At 39.9% G+C, this 22813-nt stretch overlaps 1 protein-coding gene across 3 annotated transcripts in view; it reads right to left on the reverse strand.

Moving 5' to 3' along the window:
* klc4 (kinesin light chain 4) overlaps positions 1-22813 on the reverse strand; it is a 49241-nt gene that overhangs the window by 14461 nt on the left and 11967 nt on the right. For 2 of the 3 annotated variants that reach the window (XM_077202247.1, XM_077202255.1), the window contains exons 2-13: positions 18595-18865; positions 16867-17097; positions 15698-15767; positions 14666-14894; positions 13285-13372; positions 12343-12444; positions 11505-11678; positions 11118-11217; positions 9635-9684; positions 1743-1810; positions 1501-1609; positions 1296-1415 (exon numbers count right to left, since the gene is read on the reverse strand). In XM_077202247.1, the coding sequence (XP_077058362.1) occupies positions 1296-1415; positions 1501-1609; positions 1743-1810; positions 9635-9684; positions 11118-11217; positions 11505-11678; positions 12343-12444; positions 13285-13372; positions 14666-14894; positions 15698-15767; positions 16867-17097; positions 18595-18843 (1590 nt within the window). In that variant the 5' untranslated portion in view covers positions 18844-18865. Of the gene's footprint in view, positions 1-1295; positions 1416-1500; positions 1610-1742; positions 1811-9634; positions 9685-10377; positions 11002-11117; positions 11218-11504; positions 11679-12342; positions 12445-13284; positions 13373-14665; positions 14895-15697; positions 15768-16866; positions 17098-18594; positions 18866-22813 lie in introns of those variants that run through there. The other variant, XM_077202264.1, reaches the window with a different exon arrangement.

The following is a 22813-nucleotide window of genomic DNA, read 5'->3' on the forward strand; positions in this document are numbered from 1 at the left end:
TGCTCGAGCTCTTCATAGCAGCATGGATTCTGATTGGCTGTCAATGTTTTCATCGTTCATCAGCTGGAAAAAAACGTTCTGAAAGTGATTCCAATGATATTGTTTCTCTGTGCTGTTACAGTTATAGTGGTGGTGGGAACTGCTATTCTTTTACATTAAGAAAGATTTTTAGAATTATATCTTTATCGTTATCATTATAGTTATCGTACTTGGTGTGAACGCGCTTTTAGGAGATAAAACTCATCACACCAACACGAACGTTCAGCACGAAAATTAGTTCTGATGTTCGCATGGCATGTGTAAAAACTGGCAAGAATAAATATGCAAATCCGCTCACTGACAGTAGGTGGCGCTTATGGAAAAGCAGAAATCCGCTTTCTTCTTCTGCTGTTCACTGTCGATTAAGTTGACCGAAAGAGCAACTCTTCTTAGTTGTCTAATTTTCTTTGAGCTTTTGAGAGAGAAACATTTTTTTGCAAGCAAACGCAATGTTTTTTTTGAGGAATGCAATAGTTTTGTGAGCATATTGCTATTTTTCCTCAAGGGAACACAATAGGTTTGTGAGAATGCATATATTTTGCGAGAGAACATCATTTTTTTCGGGGGAACACAATAGTTTTGCAAGAGAATGCAAACGTTTTGCGAGAGAACACATCCAGGCACACACACAATGTTTTTTTTTTGAGGAATGCAATAGATTTGTGAGAATGCAAATGTTTTGCGAGAGAAAATAATATTACAATAGTTTTTGTGAGGGAACGCAGTGTTTTTCTGAGGAGTGCAATAGTTTTGTGAGTGAACAAATGTTCAAAAAATGAGCTAACTGAATTTTTTCGGGGAATGCAATAAATTTGCGAAAGAACGCAAATGTTTTGTGATCAAAGGGAATTTTACTCTGGGATCGCAATAGTTTTGTGAGCGGACTCAATTTTTCACGGGGGAACTCAAATGTTTTGCGAAAGAACGCAAATGTTTTGTGAGCAAACAGTTTTTTTTTTTCGGGGGAATGCAATAGTTTTGCGAGCGAACCCAATGTTCATCAGGGGAATGCAATAGTTTTACAAGACAGCTGAATATTTTTTTGAGTAGGTGAACATTTTTCTTGGGGGAACGCAATAGTTTTGCGAGTAAACGCAATGTTTCTCAGGGGAATGCAATGCTTTTTCAAGCAAATGCAAAAACACTGAAATATAAGTTTTCCTTCCATCTCATATTTCCTCTGTCACCATGCATGTTCCCTGACAGGCTCTGTACCCTTCCAGCAACTTTAAGTGTTAAAGATATTATTCCCTCACCCCATTCCACTCCACACTGCCCTCTTCACCGGCGTCACTGCTGCAGTCGTACTTCACGCTGGAGATCGAAGCAGTGCTTCTCCGCCTCTCTCCATCTCTCTGAGGATCCACTGCCGCTCCCTGACACACACACACACACACAAACACATTATAAACACATCATGTTTCCCACCATGCATCAGTAAAGTGATTATAGATGTTGCACCTGTCTGCGGGACCTCATGGCACACTCCTCAAGGGTTTCGGCCGCCTCCATTTTACCCTGTTTACGGTACAGTGCGCCCAAGTTCCTCAGCGTGGTGTTTACTGTGGGGCTGTGCATGAAAACACACACATGCACACTAGTATCACTTTCTTTAAATGCTGGCTTTAAGCATTTTCCGCTGAATGAATGGCAGAAAACTGTTTTTAGCCGTGGGGCAAGTTACTGTTGCTGATTTTTCTCACCTGTTCACCTTGCAGGCTTTGTACCAGCCACCATATTCTCCATAATGATTCCCATCTGCCAGCTTTCCCTGTAAGAAAGAAGAGCAGGAAAACACAGACACAGAGAAAGAGAGACAGTGAAGTTTTAAAATCTCAGCTGTCAATCATCCAGACCGGTTTGCAGTAAGTGAAACTATGTTTTCTGTAAATACGCATACAGTGGGTATAGACAGTCACAACCTCTTTTCAAAATATTAACAGTACTTTTAAAAGAAAAAGTTGTAGAAAAACACAGGGAATGAATCTGAAAAGACCATAAAAGCTTTTTTTCCCTTTAAGAAGTCTATAGACAATATGTCTGACACAACCCCAATACATCTTACCAGACAAAGAACATCGTACAATAGCAGCGTCCTGTTGTGAGGATGTTTGTTTTGGAGCAGTTCTTGGAGGAACTCTAACAGACTGAGGAGAACCTGCAGCCGTATAATACCAGTGTGGCCCAGTAACAGCCCAGTAACCCTAAGTAGAGCATCAGCGCAGCCATACAGCGGCTGAGGGGCATCTCTACTGGCCTAGTCCAGGGGTTTACAATTTAGATGATACATCTATACATATATGATACTTCTCATGCGAGGGAAAATAATAATTGGTATGTATTAAGACCCAATGTATACTGTGCAAAATAAATATTATAACAAAGTGTAAAATATTATTTGCTAAATATTAACAAATATTTTTTTTCTACTCACTATAATACTGTACTTATTTGTTTATTTTAATCCAATCCTTATTTTCTAATTCAACTTTTCTAACTTATTTTAATCTATTTTATTTTATTCATTTATTCATAATTTTTTTCTTTTTAATCAAATGTTTGTTATTTATTCATTTACTTATACATTTTTTATTTTAATCTATTTTTTATTTATTTTAAACTTATTTTATTATTTATTTTAATCTATTTATTTATGTTAATCACAATCTTTTTTTTCTTTCTCCAATTGCTGTTGTTTTTTTTGTTTGCATTGTTTTTTTCTAAACATTTCCATGAAGCCACTAGTACTTCATTGTGGACCCCAGTTTGAAATCCCCTGGCTTTGTCAGAGTCTGATCTAAACCTGTGGAATAACTGCAGTGCAGGTTTAAAAAATTTTTTTTATTGTGTGTTACTGTGTGTAAAGTTAGTGCGAAACTAGAAGTGTGTGTTCCCCTTCGAATGGGAACTATCGCTGCGTCCCCTAGAGGGCACTAAGGGCAATGACCGGTGTCTGAAGCATGAGTCTAAACACGACATTGAACTTGAGAGCTGATGACATAACTACAGGTGAGACTGTGAGTATAAAAGGGCACCTGTGAAAACATCATCCTCTTTCTTATCTTCAGGAGCCTTGTTAGTTTGAAAATGCGTCTAAAGGCGATTGAAATGGCTAGCACAAGTGCTAAGGGCTTTAAAAAGTGTGCGCTATCTGACACCTGATGACACGCATGAAATGGATGTTGTGCCTTTGCGAGAAGCATGCATGCTCAGTCCTTGACGGGGATATGTGTGTGCATTGTGAGATATTCTCTATGAAGAAACCCCACTCTCATTTGTCCATTTGTCATGAATTGGGACAATCACCTGTGCCTCGCGGTTCAGGACCTGCAGTGGCCAAGGCGAGTTGGGGACTGAAATCATGGGGCTCGCTGGTGGAGCTGGCTGATGAATTCGAGAAAGGTATGTATATTTCTCTGGATCAAGATGTTGTGTTATCACTCACATTGTCTGATCCGGCAGCGGACACGCTCCTGGCTTCCAGCCAAGATGAGCAGGATGAGGCTGTTGAGCGCAATTATGTGTCTGAGCGTTTTCAGCCCGTCTGCCCCGCATGCGACGAGCTGCTGGATGATATGTCCCGCGATACTGACAGATTAGATCTGCCGTGGAAACGCAAGTGTCAGTTCTGTTCACTCGCAGCTGTTTGGATGAGCAATTCTTAAAGGGTCATAACTACCCAGCTCGTACCAGCCTTCCCTTTCTCCCAGATCTCAATGCCGAGGTGGAGAGATCTTGGAGAAAGCTTTTTTTTTTGCCCGCATTCATCCTTTCAAGCATGCAAATTATGCGGAACACAGTTATGTAGCGATGCCTCCAATCGAAGAGCGGTGGCTAGCTATCTCTCGATGGGTGAGGCATCCACATTTACATCTTGCTTAAATGGCAGACTGTATGCGTCAGGCTGGTGCTGCTTTTGCACACGATGGCTGTTTGGCTGTTTTGCAAGCCTACCTACCAAGTCAACCTGCTGAAGGACCTGGACCCAGGCCAGGGGCTCCCCCTGAGGCGGTAGAGGAGCTGAACCGGATTTGGCTCTCTAAGCCACCAAACAAACTGCAGTCGCAATCGGGTCGATCTATGGTGGCTATGGAGAGACATCTATGGGTGAACCTGGCTGACATTGGGGAGAAAGAGAAAAACTTTCTCCTCGATGCACCGGTTTTGCCTTACAAACTTTTTGGTACAGCTGAAATTTAGGGAGCCGAAGGCATGCTCCACAGCATTTAAGACCTTCATATCGTGCCGGGCCAGGTCTGCACCTCAAGCCTCTAAGGGGTCTGACTTGTCCCGGTTCGAGGACCGCAGACAAGATCAGAAGGCGAGCGGTACCTCTCGTATTCCCCCTTCTTTGGTTGTCCTGGGTGTTGGATATAGTTAGGCCTCCTCTGACTTTTGAGAGTCATTATGTTGAGGCCTGTGTCCTCAGAGCATGACCAAGCGGTTTACGGAGTCGTTAAGCCTTGTTTATACTTGACGCGTCCGCACGAGCGCGAAGGTGCGTGCGGCATAAATGGCGTCATTGCGGTGTGGGTGGTCGTGCGCGTTAGGTGCGCAAGACCCCATTTCGCCTGGCGGTGTGCACGGCACTTTTTGTAACATTGCGTGCAGCGAAGTTGAACGACTTTGAGGCGACTTTGTCCGAGCTGGTACATTTGTACCAGCATGTTTATGATCCTTCCTTCCATGCAGTGAAAGTACAATAAACCTACTGCATTTATTACTCTTTTTAATATGAATTTAAGAAATTAATAATACAAACTCAGTTACTGTAAACTAATATTAACAAAAAATTTGGGGAGGTGCGCGCGCAGTCAGCGGAGACTCTCGCTCGTGCTGACGCGTCGAGTATAAACAAGGCTCCCTCTCTGAGCCTCCTTGGTTACTGGCTTTACTATGGAGCATTGTTAGGCCTTCTCTCACTATAAAGAGTCGCTTTGTAGAGGTCTCTACTCCTCACAGCTCCACCTGGATAGCAATATCAAGTAGGTAAGCCATCCTTGGTAAGCCATCCTGGGCGTTGGATATAGTTCGGCCTCCTCTCACATTTGAGAGTAGTCATGTTGAGGCCTCCATCCTAAGTGCTCGATCAGGCAATAGCGTTAAAAGTCGTTAGGCTCTTTGTGAGCCTCCTTGGCAACTGTTTGTGTTAGGAAGCGCCTCCGCCTCCTTGGAAGCTGTCCTGACATGACTACTCTCAATTGTTTTACATTTAGCCAAGGCTGCAAAGCCAACTCCGTGTTACAAGTATGTTAGACCTATCACTTCTGCCAATAAAGATTGCTTTATCAATAATCTTCCTAATCAGTTTCATCATCTCAGCATCCCAGATAGCTTAGAAGAACTTGATATTGCAACAGAAACTTTTAACTCTCTCCTTTCCAGCACTTTAGACACAGTTGTCCGTTGCGCTTAAAGAAGATTAAAGAAAATAGTTCAACGCCATGGTACAACGAGCACACCCGGGCCCTTAAGAGAGCAGCCAGAAAAATGGAGCGCAACTGGAAGAAAACAAAACTAGAGGTATTTTGGATTTCATGGAAGGAGAGCTCGATTGCTTACAGAGAGGCTTTAAAAGCTGCTAGATCTGCTTATTTTTCAACCCTATTAGAAGAAAATAAACATAATCCTAGGTATTTATTTGAAAACGTGGCTACACTAACGAAAAAGAAAGCTTCAAGCCCAGAAGTTTCCAAGAAACACAGCAGTAATGACTTTATGAACTTCACTTATAAGATTGATAATATTAGGGACAAAATTATAACTATGCAACCGTCTACTACAGTATCGCATCAGGGAGTGCATTATAGTCCCCCTGAGGTAAAATTTGATTCATTCATTGCCATAGGAGAGGAAGAATTTTGCAAACTCGATAATTCATCTAAATCGACAACATGTATGTTAGACCCTATACCGACTAAACCAGGGACGGGCAACTTCGGTCCTTGAGGGCCACTGTCCTACAGAGTTTAGCTCCAACCCTGACAAAAGCTATTTTCTAGTAATCCTGAAAACATTGATTAGCTTGTTCAGGTGTGTTTAATTAGGGTTGGAGCTAAACTCTGCAGGACAGTGGCCCTCCAGGACCGAAGTTGCCCATCCCTGGACTAAACTATTGAAAGAGATGCTTTCAGAAGTCATAGATCCTCTTCTTAACATCATTAATTCGTCTTTGTCTCTAGGATACGTACCAAAAACCTTTAAGCTGGCTATGATGAAATCACTTGTTAAAAAAACGCAACTTGATCCTACAGAATTAGTCAATTACAGGCCGATCTCGAATCTACCTTTTCTATCAAAGATATTAGAAAAAGCAGTATCCTCACAACTGTGTTCCTTTCTTGAAGGAAATGATATCTGTGAGGATTTTCAGTCAGGATTTAGACCGCACCATAGCACTGAGACAGCTCTCATTAAAGTCACAAATGATTTGCTCTTATCATCCGATCGTGGTTGTATCTCTCTATTAGTGTTACTTGATCTTAGTGCTGCATTTGACACCATTGACCACAACATTCTCTTAAATAGACTAAAAAACTATGTTGGCATTAGTGGAATTGCATTAGCATGGTTTAAATCATATTTATCTGACCGCTATCAGTTTGTAGCAGTAAATGAAGAGATGTCTTATTGATCACAAGTTCAGTATGGCGTACCACAAGGCTCAGTTCTCGGACCGCTGCTTTTCACTCTGTACATGCTACCTTTAGGAGATATCATTAGGAACCATGGAATTAGCTTTCACTGTTATGCTGATGATACTCAGCTCTATATTTCTTCCAAACCTAACGAAACTCACCAATTCACAAAATTATCGGAATGCATAGTTGATATAAAAAATTGGATGACTAGTAATTTCCTACTACTAAATTCTGAAAAAACAGAGATTCTAATTACTGGACAAAAAACTTCCACACGTAATAATCTAGAATGCTGTTTAACACTTGATGGCTGCTCTGTTAAGTCTTCGTCGTCAGTTAGGAACCTGGGTGTGCTCTTTGATACCAATCTTTCATTTGAAAGTCACGTGTCTAGTGTCTGTAAAACCGCATTTTTCTATCTTAAAAATATATCTAAATTACGTCATATGCTCTCATTGACAAATGCGGAACAACTAGTTCATGCGTTCATGACATCAAGGCTAGATTATTGTAATACTCTACTGGGTGGTTGCCCTGCACGCTTAATAAACAAACTACAGCTGGTCCAAAACGCAGCAGCTAGAGTTCTTACCAGAACCAGGAAGTACGACCATATTAGCCCGGTTCTGTCAACACTGCATTGGCTCCTATTAAACATCGTATAAATTTTAAAATATTGCTGATTACTTACAAAGCACTAAATGGTTTAGCTGTGCAGTACTTGAGCGAGCTCTTAACGCATTATAGTCCTTCACGTCTATTGCGATCTCAAAGTTCTGGCCAGTTGATAATACCTAGAATATCTAAATCGACTTCTGGCGGTAGATCCTTTTCCTATTTAGCACCAAAACTTTGGAACAATCTTCCTAACATTGTCCGGGAAGCAGACACAGTCTGTCAGTTCAAAGCTAGACTAAAAACACATCTCTTTGACCTAGCATTCACATAACACTCTATAGACTTCTATAATTCAATATTAGGCTGCTTAGATTAGGTCAGGCGGAACTGGGAACACTTCCCTTAAATCCTGATGTACTCGTTACATCATAAGAAGAATGGCATCTACGCTAATTTTAGTGTCTTTGTTTATCCCAAGGTTTTATTGCAGCCTGCCGGATCCAGGCCGTTTCCAGATCTGACGAAGGAGTTTCGCCTGGACCCGATGACAATGCAGTGCTGAAGTGCCAACTAGCCTCTCCCTATGGAGGATCCCTATACCACTCTACAAATAAAGCGTTGTGGATTTTTTTGGTTCGCGTACCTACCCAAAGTGATAAGATAAAATAAAATTCTGCATCAAAATTTATAGACAAGACAAGTAGTTTATTTAGGCATGGTTTGTAAGGAATTACAAACCTGCGCACATATATTCAAACGCACATAACTATAGAATCAACTCTTAATGCGCATGTGAACGCCATCAGCGTCTATCACAGGTTCACGTTTAAAGTCTGTTTAGAGAGAACCGTGTCGTCTTAGCCGCCCCTAATTTAATAACAAATGATCATTTAGACGGAAGTGAATCAATCAAAACTAACTTTAGCTGGAAAAAACATTTTTCAAGAACCACTATAAAACTAAACCAATCTCTGTTACCTTAAATTATAAGTTTATCTCTGTAAAGCTGCTTTGAAACAATCTACATTGTTTAAAGCGCTATATAAATAAGGATGACTTGACTTGACTTGACTGAGTGTTGGGTGTTGTTAGGCCTCCACTCATTTGAGAGTCTCAAGAGTCTCCACCACTATAGCTCGACCAGGCAGTATTGCCAAGTTGTTAGGCTTTCTTTGAACCTCCTTGTTGTTAGGCTTCCTCTCACTTAGAGAGTTTCGGGCTGAGGCCTCCACAAGGCAGTATCAAGATGTTAAGCACTCTGTGCGCCTCCTTGGTAGCTATTCTTAGCGTAGGACGTGGCAGGCCTCCCCTTGTTTGAGAACTTCAGTTGAGGCTTCCATCCTTAGAGCTTGATTGGGTAGTAGTGCTGATATGCAAGGCTCCCTTTGATCCTCCTTGGCTTCTGCTTTTATTTAGAGCATTGCTAGGCCTTATTTCTAAAGAATGTTTATTAGGTCTCTGCTCTTCCAGAGCTCTGCTTGAATAGCAATTCTTAGTCTCTAGGCTATTGTCAGCCTCTTTGTAAGCTGCCCTGAGTGTCGAACGTTGTTTCAGAGAGTCGTCTTTCTTAGGCCGTCTTAGCGGCTGGCTCTCTGGCTGAGCCTCCTTGGTGCCCCTAGGTGGTTTGGGATGTAGTGCTGAGGCCTCCATCCTCCGAGTCAGCTAGGGACCAAATTGTTAGGTTCTCTGTGAGCTTCCTTGGTTACTGCTTGAAAATGGAGCACTATTTGGCTCCCCTGAGCTCTGCTTGCTATTATTATAGGCATAGGACGCAGTGCTGAGGCCTTCGTACCTAGAGCTGCAGCTGGTAGCATGGCAGGTTGTTAGGCTCTTTGGTCACTCTCTTAAAGCTGTGTGTTTTAGGACTCCTCTCCTTATAAGAGTAATTTTAGGCCTCTACTCTGCAGAGCTTCGCCTGGCCAGCTAGATCAAGTTGCTTGGCTCTTCAGGGCTTCCTTGATAGCTGTTGTTCTTAGGGCGTGGTTATGCCTCCTCTTGCTCTGCCATGCTTCAGGTACTCCTGAGCACGTCTCCTTCAGACCAAATGGGATTGACTTATTTCACAGATGCGCTTTTCATACTCAGTTTTACCTGTAGTCACAGACACCGGTCATGCTGGAGGAATTCCCCATAGCGCCCTCTAGGGGACGTAGCGTCTCGTTCCCCTTCTCAGGGAACCTCGGTTACAAATGTAACCGGAGGTGTTTTCAGTTCAGACTTCAAGCAACAGAAGGTGAATATTTTGTGTGTGGTGACTTTCAATACCCACTATATCAGCCGGCCACATAAGCATATTGGTATTACACACAAACACACACACAGGCACACAAACCTACTTTGCTTTCTTCTCGTTCCTCAGCGTGCATCCAGATGGGTTTATTTTCAGCTGTAGACACAGAGAAACAGTGTTCTGCTACTGTAGTCGGCAATTACCAAACATAACAAACATAGTTACTAATTTTATTGTTACTACTGTAAAATCATCATAGATGCCAAACTTGCCAGGGTATTGCTGTGCTATGATATTCTGATCTGTAGATAGGACTCCTATTTTAGATTTAGGTTACAAACGTAGGAGTTTCATATAGTTAAGTTTAATACTTCACTATTATCACTACCCATATGGGTGTAATTCCAGTAACTGCAGTACAATAATTACTTAAAGTTCTGTCATGTACATGAACATGTACAAAAAAAGCATGAACCCAGCTAACAGCATTATATTCTAAGAACATTTTCCTAGCGTTCCCATTAAGGTATAAAAACATTATTAATGAAAATTCCCTGAATGTTCTCAACCTAAATGTTTTAAAGAAGTTTTTTATCTTGGTTATGCAACTGTTAAGGGAACATTTCATTTGATCATTCTTCAAACTTTATGGGAACATTACTACTGAATGTTTGCTGAACGTACTGAAACAAGTAGTAACATTTAAAAAACGTTAGATGAACATCCTAATAAACGTTTCAGTAAAAAAGCTCCATGAACGTTAGCTCCGTGCTAACGTAAGTTAAAGTTCTGAAAACGTTCCCTGTTAGCTGGGAACATGTGAAACAGAAGATGTAGAGAAATCAAGAAAATAATCAAGTTGATTTATTGGAATGAAGTGCAAAATCAACATAAAAATGATTAACAGAATCAAACAACAGACAAATTGGCCTGTTCTGAAAAGATAATAAATCCTTTACATAAAAAAAAAACTAAATAAAAATGACAATAAATGGATGATATTTTGAAAAGAAAAGAAAGCGATAGAACGAATGACTGTTTATACAGAACTTAAACTCAAAGATTTAAAACTTCCAAGAAGCAAACGAGAGGGAAATCACACATACAAACCATCTGTTGAGTTGCTCGTACACTAGAGTTCTTCGCACTTCTGCTTTCACATTTATTTTTTAAACATTCACATTGACTATTTTGCTTGGCACAGACAAGCAGTTCACTAATATAGCGTTTATATTTGAAAGACAATTCATCTTCACAGAAAAAAATATATAAATATATGGCAAGACAAATATTCATAACATTTCCTCCCCAAACCCTGATGTCTCCAGTAAGAAGTGTAAATCAATCCTATGTTCATGCTACTAAAAAAAAAGTTTTATTGGTTGTGCTCGCTGCTGGATTTCTGTGAAATCCACGGCTGTAAACCGGAGGTCAGATGTGCAGAAGGTCACGATATGCTGAGGTCATCAATTTCTATCATTCAGCAATGACAATAGTTCAGGTTTATAATGTTGCCAGACTTTAGGGAGAAAGCATGCAGTTTGTCAGCTAATGAATAATGAAGTGCCATGATCAAGCAATGATCGTACCATCTACAGATCCGAACTCTTTCTCATGGGCGCGCGTCAGGATCTCTTTGTAGAGAATCTCAGCTTCCTTGTACTTGCCCTGTTTTAGATAGCATGAAGCCTGCGAGGGAAATACAAAACTGTTTAACAACTATGGCATGCACTTAAATTTAAATGTAAAATGTAGGATGTTTGAAGAATCTTCCAGAGCCCAAACTTTTAAACAGTAGTGTATAGGTATATCATACAGTATATACAGTGTAGTGTGTGTGTGTGTGATTTGAATTGTCTTTCTCTCTCTTTTTTAATGTTTTACACTGCAAATAGATCTCTAAACAATGAATGAGGCTGTTTTATGATGCACAACATGTGCCGTTTGGATTCAAGATGAGTGCTGATTATATTCACCAGGTTGTTTTTGGTCTTGGCAACATTTGGGTCATCAGGTCCGAGTCTTTTCTCGTAGATATCGAGAGCCCTGCAGTAATAATACTCCACCTCCTCGTACTTGCCCTGATTCTGACAGAGCAGGGCCAGGTTATTCAGCTGCTTGGCCACGTCCGGGTGGTCCCGGCCCAACACCTGAGCAATGAAAGAGAGTGAAATAATTAAAGCCCCACTATACTTCAAGCGAAAATAAAGATCGAACTGTTTTTATTTCGAACAAAATCAGGACAAAACGAAGTTTGCTTGGAGTTCGTTTCGGGAGTTCGAAACAGAAAAGTCCGCTCTGGCTAGTAAACACCTTCAAACTCCCATTGGTCAGTGGTGATGATGTAATAGGTGGGCGTGGCTCTGAGGCTCCGCCTTCTTTGACATGGAAATCTTCTTTGGTTTATTTCTTCTGTTCAGTCAGTCGAGGTCAGATTTTACATTTATGCATTTGGCAGACGCTTTTATCCAAAGCGACTTGCATTGCATTTCTTATCTGTTATTGCTTTCCCTGAGAATCGAACCCATGACCTTGGCGTTGCAAGCGCCAACGCTCAACTGTCTGAGTAGAGTTTACTGTTGTAAAGTGATGTATGAATAAACGTTCAAATATATCCACATTGCTATGATCAGATGCTTTCTAAACTGCTGTTTTCTCACCGCTGCCTCTTTTGTAATTGTTGGGTTTACTCACTGTGAGCCTTTACAATATGACTAACAAGTTAGAGAAGACATGTTTATTTAAATATCGTATTAATCAATTGACAAGAGGCTTTTGTACGCCAACAAACAGGCAGAGCCTTTGTGATAGTACCTTCTCTCTGATCTCCAAGGCTCTCTTGCACAGCGGTTCCGCTTCCTTGTATTTTCCTCTCTTTCCATACAAGACCGCCAGGTTGTTGAGGGTGGCCGCCACCTGGATCAGCCACGAAATACAGACACGGATTACCCAGCCGGCAAAAAATACTCTAGGAACGTTTTGCTAACATTCCCATTGGGTTATGAAAATGTTATTTCTGAATGTTCTCTGAATGCTTTAAATGTCCGTTTAAAAAAAATTTTTTTTTAAATATATTTTATATATTATATTTTTATTCTTGGTCATGAGAACATTTAGGGAACATTTTCATTTATTTTGCAAACATTATGGGAACAATGCTTTTGAATGTTCTCTGAAAATTCTGAAACAAGTAAAGTAGTTTAATTTTTTTTCCATGAACAAGGTATAAATAATGTTTTTGTGTTTTTTGAGAACATTAATGACTTTGAATGAACATTCTAAACACGTTGTAGGAAGAACGTTAGTTCATAACTTTGAGACAACCTTAGCTAAACTCCTGTGAAAATTCCCTGTTAGTGCACTGAATCTTTGAAGGATATTCAATATTTTAAGACATTTAACCACAAGCACTACTATACATCCCTGTATTTGGAGTAATTGTTGGGGGTAATGCATTACAAGTAATCCAAGTTATGTATCAGATTACTTTTTCAAGTAACGCATTACTTTCCAATTTACAACAAAATATCTCAGTTACTTTTTCAAATAAGTAATGGAAGTTACTTTGTTTTCTCATGTATTGACTGACAGCTCTCCTGTCCTCATGCTGAGGGGAATCGAGAGTAAGTGCAGAGGCGTTGTGTATGAACATGATGGTTATTGTACTTCTAGACTACATATGATCTTTCATGCATTTACACATCTCACTTACACAAAAACAGATTCAGTATCAGATTCATGTTTTCAGTTACTCACAGCTGGGTGGTCATTGCCCAGGGTCTTCTCTCTGATTGACAGGGCATCATTAAGGAGATGGGCCGCTTCCTTGTATTTATTCTGGTCCCTGAATGAAAGAAATACAAAGAAATTAAAAGAAATACAATAAAGGCTTATTTCAGTGGGCAAAGTTCTTTTGATTAACTATGTTTCCACATTAAGTAATAGGGAATTTGTAGAATAGTCAGTTTTTGACAGAGGAGGCTAAAAATAATCATGAATTTCAAAAATAAAAAATCTGAAGTAATTTGAAATGTATAGAATGATTAAAAACACAAACAGACTTATTTCACACTTTACTCTGCTGAGTTGATGAAGCTGGTTAACCACCATGACTTTCCTGGTAAAGTTGGTTGACCAAGGAAGTTTTGCTGGTTAAAGAAAAAAAGTTCTGTCCTCATTTACCCACAATCATGTCGCTCTAAACCCAACAAATGACTTTATTTCTTCTATGGGACACCAAAGGACAAACTTAGAAAAATTGTACTGGTTGTTTTGTCCATGCAGTTACAAATAATGGGGAACTGGAACTTCAATACAAATATGCAAATATGAATTATGTGCTGTACACTTTTCTCAATAACAAAATCATAACTGCTTTAAAACAAACAGCTTTACATTAATAAACATGAAAAACAGCGACGGTGTTGCTTTCAATTAGTAATGCAACTTCAATAATGTAAAGTAGCACTCCAGTGTGTTCATGTTTTTACATGCGTCTGACATCGACTGTCTGAACAGAAGAAAAGAAACAGAGAAGATTTCCACCTCAAAGAAGGCGGAGCCTCAGAGCCACTCCCACCTATTACATCATCACCACTGACCAATGGGGGTTTGAAGGTGTTTACTAGCCAGAGCGAACTTTTCCAGAGAATTAAGTTTCGAACTGCCGAAACAAACTCCAAACAAACTCCGCTTTGTTCTGATTTTGTTTGAAATGATCAGTTCAATCTTTGGTTTCGCTTGAATTTGTACACTGCTATTTTGTCAAACTGTTTTTGAACTTCCTAAACAAACTCCAAACAAAATTAGTTTCGGCCTGATTTTGTTCGAAATTAGTTTGTTCTTCGATTTTCCTTGAAATATATTGGGGTCTTAAAAGTGTACATATGACTTGTGCACTAAAGTAATTTAAGTCCTTATTTGTTCAATGAAAATATTGAAAAGCTTCAAATATAGCTATGTTGGCCATTGTGATGAGCCTTTGAGTCCTGTATGATGCTTGAAAGTGCCATTTTTCAAAACGTCTCCTTTTGTGTTTCATCTAACTCAGAACATACAGGTTTGGCACGACACGAGGGTGAATAAACAATGACTGAAATCTGCTTCAACATGGGCCTGGGCCTGAGCAACCACACACCTGTAGACCAGAGCCAGGATGTTGAGCATGGTGGCTACATCGGGATGGTCGTGTCCAGAGGTTTTCTCCAGGTCCTCCAGAGCCTGCTTGCAGAGAGGCACGGCCACCTCGTACCGGCCCTGGGCTGCGTACTGGATCACCAGGTTATGGAGGGTCCTGAGGCGGGCCGGGATCTCGTAGCCCCCCTGCTGCGCGGCAGCTACTGCGGCGCTGTTGTGCTGGTGCGACACTGAAGAGACAGAGGGACACAATACCTGCCTTTACATACAGATGTGGGATTTAACTTGTGTACAAAATTTGAATAGCGCATAAAACACTTATAAAGCACTGTTTCCATCCCATGCGTTTAAGAGAACAAAAACGGCACTTCCTGGGAAATTTGCGCCAAATATCGGTAATGATTGTTGCGGCAATCGGGAAAGAATCTGTGGAATTTTTTCCGCACTCAGGCGTTTCAGAACCACCAAACCAACATTTGAGATGCTGCGATGCGATTGGTCCGCTGGTTAGACCAGATATGCAATCATTTGGCATTATCAGGACCCACAAATATTCCCCCATTGCATTATTATACATTATATTCAACATTAAATAGTAGTTTAATGTAGTACTGACACTAAAACTAGACTTTTTTCTAACAGAGTAATTTTTTTATTGGGGGGGGGGCATTTAGAAACTATCCACAATACATATTGTTGCATTTTTGTATTGTGATAGATTGTGACACGATATATTGTTACACCCCTAATTAATACCTGTTGTGCATTAATGTCACGAGAACTATATTAACTGTTGTTGATTTGGCGTATACCTACTAACGCAACGTCATTTCCTTAAAATGAAAGAGCGCCACGTGACACACAATTCAGATCCAAACAGTGTGGACAGTCAACAATTTAGATCAGATTCCAATCGGATTTGAATTGACAGTGAACGTAGCCAAAGTAAACCCTGTAACCAATAATATCTATCAAATTATATTCATAAAATACATGACAAGGACTATGTCATGCCATTTTTGTGCTTCCTTACCCTGGTAATCTTCATCATTGGGAAACAAATCGTCCAGGGGATCTTTGGGAGTCTCACTATTTTTCTCTTCCTAAAACAAAACCAAAGAAAATAGGTTTGAAACCATTTAAATATTCAATTTGCCATAATTGTTATTTATAATCAGTCTGTGCTGTCTTATAATGTAAATTTCATTGTGAATTCCTATAGTCAATTGGATCTCTGTCCATGCATGACTGTCTTTATAGTCTCTAAATGTTAATGGCTCCATTAATTCTGGAGATAACAGCATGAAACATCGTTTCATGAAATATAAATGACAAGCTGGAGGCAACTGTCATTTGAACAGATAATGTCTTCAAATCCTCCCACAGCAGAAAGAGAAAAATGAAAAACATTAGTCTGAAGTGAAGGAGAGGACGTCCTGTTTGCCAGAAAATACAGTTTAGTTATTCATCACACAGCAACGATGAGGCACGTCTCCTTCGTAGCATCTCCATCCAGCAAAACAGAGTCATCGATCTACGAGGCGAATAAATCAATGCTGGCTACACATACAGGAAGAAGGACATCGCTCGTCTGCCATGAAGAGTCAAGCTACAGCAGCAGAGGAGATTCAATACAGAAAACTACTTCTTTTTTACACTTATAAGTCCATTTAGAATGTTAGTCGTGGTTTCTTGCATAGAAAATGTTGTAATTTAGTTTTTAATTTGGTAAATGACATATTAATGTATAAAAATAAACACAAGAGATACACGTCTCACCTATTTTCCAAATAAAAGTCAACTTGCTTTGTTGATATGGACAGACAAATGTGAATAATGACAAATGGTTTTATTTAGTTTTAATAGTTTTAGTACTTAAAATTAATTATTTGACACAGAAAGTTGAATCTGGCATCATGTAAAGTGTTTCTTTTCTCATATAGTTAGTCATGAAATCACTAGAGGGCGCAGGCTGATGGTCCTGCAAGCAATCACATCATTACCACATGGCACAATCTGATTGGTCTCTGCTGATCCTGCAGCCAATGAGATCGCTGGCTCAACATTAAAATAGTCTATCAGCCATCAGAGTTCCCCTGAACCCCTCCACCTCCCCAGCTCCACCTGTCTATATCATGAATATGATGGTATTGCTGTTTTTCTTGTACCAGTATGCCGTTCATCAACTATAGCAAGACTCACCTCTGGCGAGGTGCCATCGTCATATTTCTTGAGCTGGTTCATGAACTCCAGATGTTTCTTCTCCTCCTCCAGCTGTGCGACACTCTGTTCACTCTTCTGGAGTTTCTGCTGAGTGTTTGCCAACTCGTCCCTCAGCCACTGGTTCTCCTGACAGAGCCGGCGCACCTGAGCGCGCAGTTTCTGTTTCTCTGACTCCACGGCATTCAGATGGCTGGACAGGGCCATCATCACCTGAACACATTATAACAACTCTTACTATAACACTTTACATTTAAAAGCACACTGTCTTTTAATGCCGAGCAAATCTGAAGAAAATACATATATATATATATATATATATATATATATATATTTTTTTTTTAATCCTAAGTGAGCTGCCTATCAACATCATAAGCATTATACTGTATGCGCACTCATGATGTGAAGGTGTATCAAACAGCAAGCAGCAAAATTATGCCTCATCAACTCATCAAATAACATGTACCTTTAACAAACCAATGAGGCAATCCCAGAATGAAATGCGACAAGTAAAACAAATTTTGAAAGATAAAGATAATTTTGTAATATAAGTAGCGTTTTAATAATCTGAAATGTGCTGCGACTTACAGTGCATGCCAAGGCAACTTATTTAATGCAATTTAATGCAATATTTAAAGAAAGAAAAGCATGCGCAAAACGTGCCGAATGTGCCGAATTAGAGAAGTAAATTAATTTATTTGTATAGTGCATTTGCCACACGTCATTAATTTCACTTTAAATTAATTTGTTTAAGTTTTGCATATAATAGGCTAAATGTCGTTTATAATGAATGCAACTATACTTTATTTTATTGCTGTTCTGTACTGAATATTTTATTTACCGCCATTTTACATCATTACTGAATGTAATCAAATGTAATGTTTTTTTTTAACAATGCAATTTTGACCCTGTGCGACTTACAGTAACATTTATTATAGGTCCTTAATTTGCAATTTACAAGCAATCATATCATTTCCGAATGGACAAACTGACTGATCCTGCAGCCAATGAGATCGCTTGCTGAACATGTAAATAGTCTGGTTCAGTGTTTACTGTAAGCTAGTCCTGCAGTATCAGAGCTCCTGTGAACCGCTCCACCTCCCCAGCTCCACCTGCCTAGATCTGATACAGGATTAATGTGTGTCTATTCATGCAGCAGCAGCATATCTTACATGCTCACAGCGGAGTGTCTGTGTATCTATTAGTAGTAGCAAGTAAATGATAAATAAATCCCGAGACGTGATTTACTATGGTTTGCGCTAGTCAATTTACTGTTATTTGCATCATTATTTAACGCTCATTTATCTGGAAAGCCAGAGGGAGACACCATTCGAACGCATAGTTTGCCCAGCCATGCTATTTTTATTCGCTGCGCCTGCGTTGTTAGTAGATTACCCACACCTGATTATCATCGGCTCTCCTTGTTTGCGACCCTACGCTAATTAGCGCTCCTTTTGTTAGATTGTGTTGGTCATTATGGAAAGGATCTGGCTGCGTCTGTTTTCTTTAATTTGCGAATTGTCAATAGATCAATGGCAGAAATTTGGCGCATTTATAGGAATGCTGTCTCGTGCTAATTTGCCCCGTTTAGTAAGTCTGGCCCCTAAGTTGTTAGTCAGTAACACATGCTAATAACCGAGCTTCTGCAAATTCAGTGGTATTCACAATACCCATTCACCCCGAGGACCCCATAATGGAGTAGTACCTCACCTGTGCTTCACCCAGGCCCAGCTCAATCATCTCCACTGACTTGCGCAGAAGGTTGGACTTTTCGTGAACTGAACTGGCCTCCTCATCCTTCTTTAAGCACTGGATGGTCTCCACCAGACTATGCAGGATGGAGTTGTGCTCGCTCTTGAGAGCTTCCAGACCCTGAATCACCAGTTTAGTGCTGGAGATGATCTCCTCCTGCGTCAGCTTCTCGAGTCGCTCCTCATGGGGGTAAACCATGGTGGACATGCTCTGATAGAGGTCAGGAGGCCTTGAAGGAAAAGGGGTATAGATGAGGTCAGGGTTTGAGGATGACATGAGGATTATTTACTGTGCACATTAAATTGCAACATATTGACAAAATCTTATAGAAATGCAGCACATATGTGACAATCAGTCACACATATGTCAAAACCAGACTTTTAATCAGGGCTATTATCTTTGACTTTAACTAAAACTTAAACCATAAACATTTTCTATACATTAAATAAACATTAACTGAAATAAAATAGAATATAAAAAAAAGTAAATTTTTCAGCTAGGCAACATTTCTAATTTGTATTTAGGTTCACTTAAAATAAATAAATAAACAAATTAACTAAAACATATATAAGAATACAACAAAAATACTAAAACATTAACTAAAATTAAAGTGAAAACATAAAAATAAAATCTAATTTAAAACATGAATCAAAACTATAATAGTACAGGTCCTTCTCAAAAAATTTGCATATTGTGATAAATTTAATTATTTTCCATAATGTGATGATAAAAATTAAACTTTCATACATTTTAGATTCATTGCACACCAACTAAAATATTTCAGGTCTTTTATTGTTTTAATACTGATGATTTTGGCATACAGCTCATGAAAACCCAAAATTCCTATCTCAAAAAATTAGCATATCATAAAAAGGGTCTCTAAACGAGCTATTAACCTAATCATCTGAATCAACTAATTAACTCTAAACACCTGCAAAAGATTCCTGAGGCTTTTAAAAACTCCCAGCCTGTTTCATTACTCAAAACCGCAATCATGGCTAAGACTGCCGACCTGACTGCTGTCCAGAAGGCCATCATTGACACCCTCAAGCAAGAGGGTAAGACAGAAAGAAATTTCTGAACAAATAGGCTGTTCCCAGAGTGCTGTATCAAGGCACCTCAGTGGGAAGTCTGTGGGAAGGAAAAAGTGTGGCAAAAAACGCTGCACAACGAGAAGAGGTGACCGGACCCTGAGGAAGATTGTGGAGAAGGACCGATTCCAGACCTTGGGGGACCTGCGGAAGCAGTGGACTGAGTCTGGAGTAGAAACATCCAGAGCCACCGTGCACAGGCGTGTGCAGGAAATGGGCTACAGGTGCCGCATTCCCCAGGTCAAGCTACTTTTGAACCAGAAACAGCGGCAGAAGCGCCTGACCTGGGCTACAGAGAAGCAGCACTGGACTGTTGCTCAGTGGTCCAAAGTACTTTTTTCGGATGAAAGCAAATTTTGCATGTCATTCGGAAATCAAGGTGCCAGAGTCTGGAGGAAGACTGGGGAGAAGGAAATGCTAAAATGCCTGAAGTCCAGTGTCAAGTACCTACAGTCAGTGATGGTCTGGGGTGCCATGTCAGCTGCTGGTGTTGGTCCACTGTGTTTTATCAAGGGCAGGGTCAATGCAGCTAGCTATCAGGAGATTTTGGAGCACTTCATGCTTCCATCTGCTGAAAAGCTTTATGGAGATGAAGATTTCATTTTTCAGCACGACCTGGCACCTGCCCACAGTGCCAAAACCACTGGTAAATGGTTTACTGACCATGGTATTACTGTGCTCAATTGGCCTGCCAACTCTCCTGACCTGAACCCCATAGAGAATCTGTGGGATATTGTGAAGAGAAAGTTGAGAGACGCAAGACCCAACACTCTGGATGAGCTTAAGGCCGCTATCGAAGCATCCTGGGCCTCCATAACACCTCAGCAGTGCCACAGGCTGATTGCCTCCATGCCACGCCGCATTGAAGCAGTCATTTCTGCAAAAGGATTCCTGACCAAGTATTGAGTGCATAACTGAACATAATTATTTGAAGGTTGACTTTTTTTGTATTAAAAACACTTCTTTTATTGGTCGGATGAAATATGCAAATTTTTTGAGATAGGAATTTTGGGTTTTCATGAGCTGTATGCCAAAATCATCAGTATTAAAACAATAAAAGACCTGAAATATTTCAGTTGGTGTGCAACGAATCTTAAATATATGAAAGTTAAATTTTTATCATTACATTATGGAAAATAATTAACTTTATCACAATATGCTAATTTTTGGAGAAGGACGTATACCACTGATGCTAAAATAACACTTCTTTCCATCAGCCAGTACTACTATATTTCTGGCACTTCTGCTGTAATGACAAAGGTGCTCATTTTCTTTACAGAAACTAGGAGTGGCAGTATATTACAATAATTTAAAATAATTACCAAAATCATCATTTTCAATAGAAGTTTCAATATTTGAATTTTCTCGTTTAATTATCAATGAATAGTTTTCTAGTCATTTGTGATTTACATTTTTTTAAATATATATATTTTTTACTTTGAAATAACAATTTCAACAGATAAAATATTTTATAGCTCGACATAACTAGAAAAAGTTTCATTTATTATAAAAATTATCTAAACATTAAATGCAACAGATGAACAATTTTAGGTGTGCTAAAGATGACATAAAAATTATGCATCATTACGCATTTGTGTATGAATCTTAAACAGCAAGTTCAATAAATGTACAAAGGAAACAATTAAAGTGCCCCTATAAACCTTTTTTTGATATTACCTTTCACGTAGTGTGTAATTTAGCTGTTTCTGAATGTAAAAGATCTGCAAAGTTTCAAAGATCAAAGAACAGATAAACAGAGTTGTCTGTGATCTGAACTGATTCTGAACTGCCTGAAATGAGTTGTCAGTAATTCCAGTTTTACTTCCTGCATGAAACAAGTGGTCCTAACCCACCCTCAAACACTGTAAGAGTTTGTTTCATGTTGTCGACATGTTTGTTTTCTGAGCTGCAAATTCAAAGCAAATCCACTTTGATGCACTGCCTGCCAAAGACTGAAGACTTGCTAGAATTGACTGGAATTGACTCTGAAAAATGTAAGCCATTGTTACTGTCCATATCACTGTGTATAAAGTGCTGAGGAAGATCCAGAATTGAAATTTAGATGTGGTAAGGGGCATTTGGTTTCTGACACGTGCTGTAAACGGCTGACCAATCACAACACATTGGGCCATCTGACCAATCACAACAGTCTGATTAACCACAACAGAGTAGAGACCACAACAGACTGGGTCATCTGACCAATCAGTGCAGAGTAGACCAATTACAACAGACTGGGTCATCTAACCAATTAGAGCAGAGTAGACCAATCACAACAGACTGGATCATCTGACCAATCAGAGCAGAGTAGACCAATCACAACAGACTGGGTCATCTGACCAATCAGAGCAGAGTAGACCAATCACAACAGACTGGGTCATCTGACCAATCAGAGCAGAGTGGGCCAATCACAACAGACTGGATCATCTGACCAATCAGAGCAGAGTAGACCAATCACAACAGACTGGGTCATCTAATCAATCAGAGCAGAGTAGACCAATCACAACAGACTGGGTCATCTGACCAATCAGAAACAGAGTAGACCAATCACAACAGACTGGGTCATCTGACCAATCAGAACAGAGTAGACCAATCATAACAGAATGAGCCATCTGACCAATCAGAGCAGAGAAGACCAATCACAACAGACTGGGTCATCTGACCAATCAGAGCTGAGTAGACCAATCACAACAGACTGGGTCATCTGACCAATCAGAGCAGAGTAGACCAATCAGAACAGACAGGGTCATCTGACCAATCAGAGCAGAGTAGACCAATCACAGCAGACTGGGTCATCTGACCAATCAGAGCAGAGTAGACCAATCACAACAGACTGGGTCATCGGTTCAATTAGAGCAGAGTACAGCATTCACAACAGACTGGGTCATCTGACCAATCAGAGCAGAGTAGACCCATCATAACAGACTGGGTCATCTGACCAATCAGAGCAGGGTAAACCAATCACAACACACTGAGTCATCTGACCAATCAGAGCAGAGTAGACCAATCACAACAGACTGGACCATCTGACCAATCAGAACAGACTGAGTCTTCTGACCAATCAGAACAGACTGGGTCATCTGACCAAT

Source organism: Siphateles boraxobius, unplaced genomic scaffold, assembly GCF_051911475.1.
Source record: "Siphateles boraxobius isolate OS27281-9 unplaced genomic scaffold, OSU_SipBor_1 118, whole genome shotgun sequence".
Taxonomy (NCBI): Eukaryota; Metazoa; Chordata; class Actinopteri; order Cypriniformes; family Leuciscidae; genus Siphateles; species Siphateles boraxobius.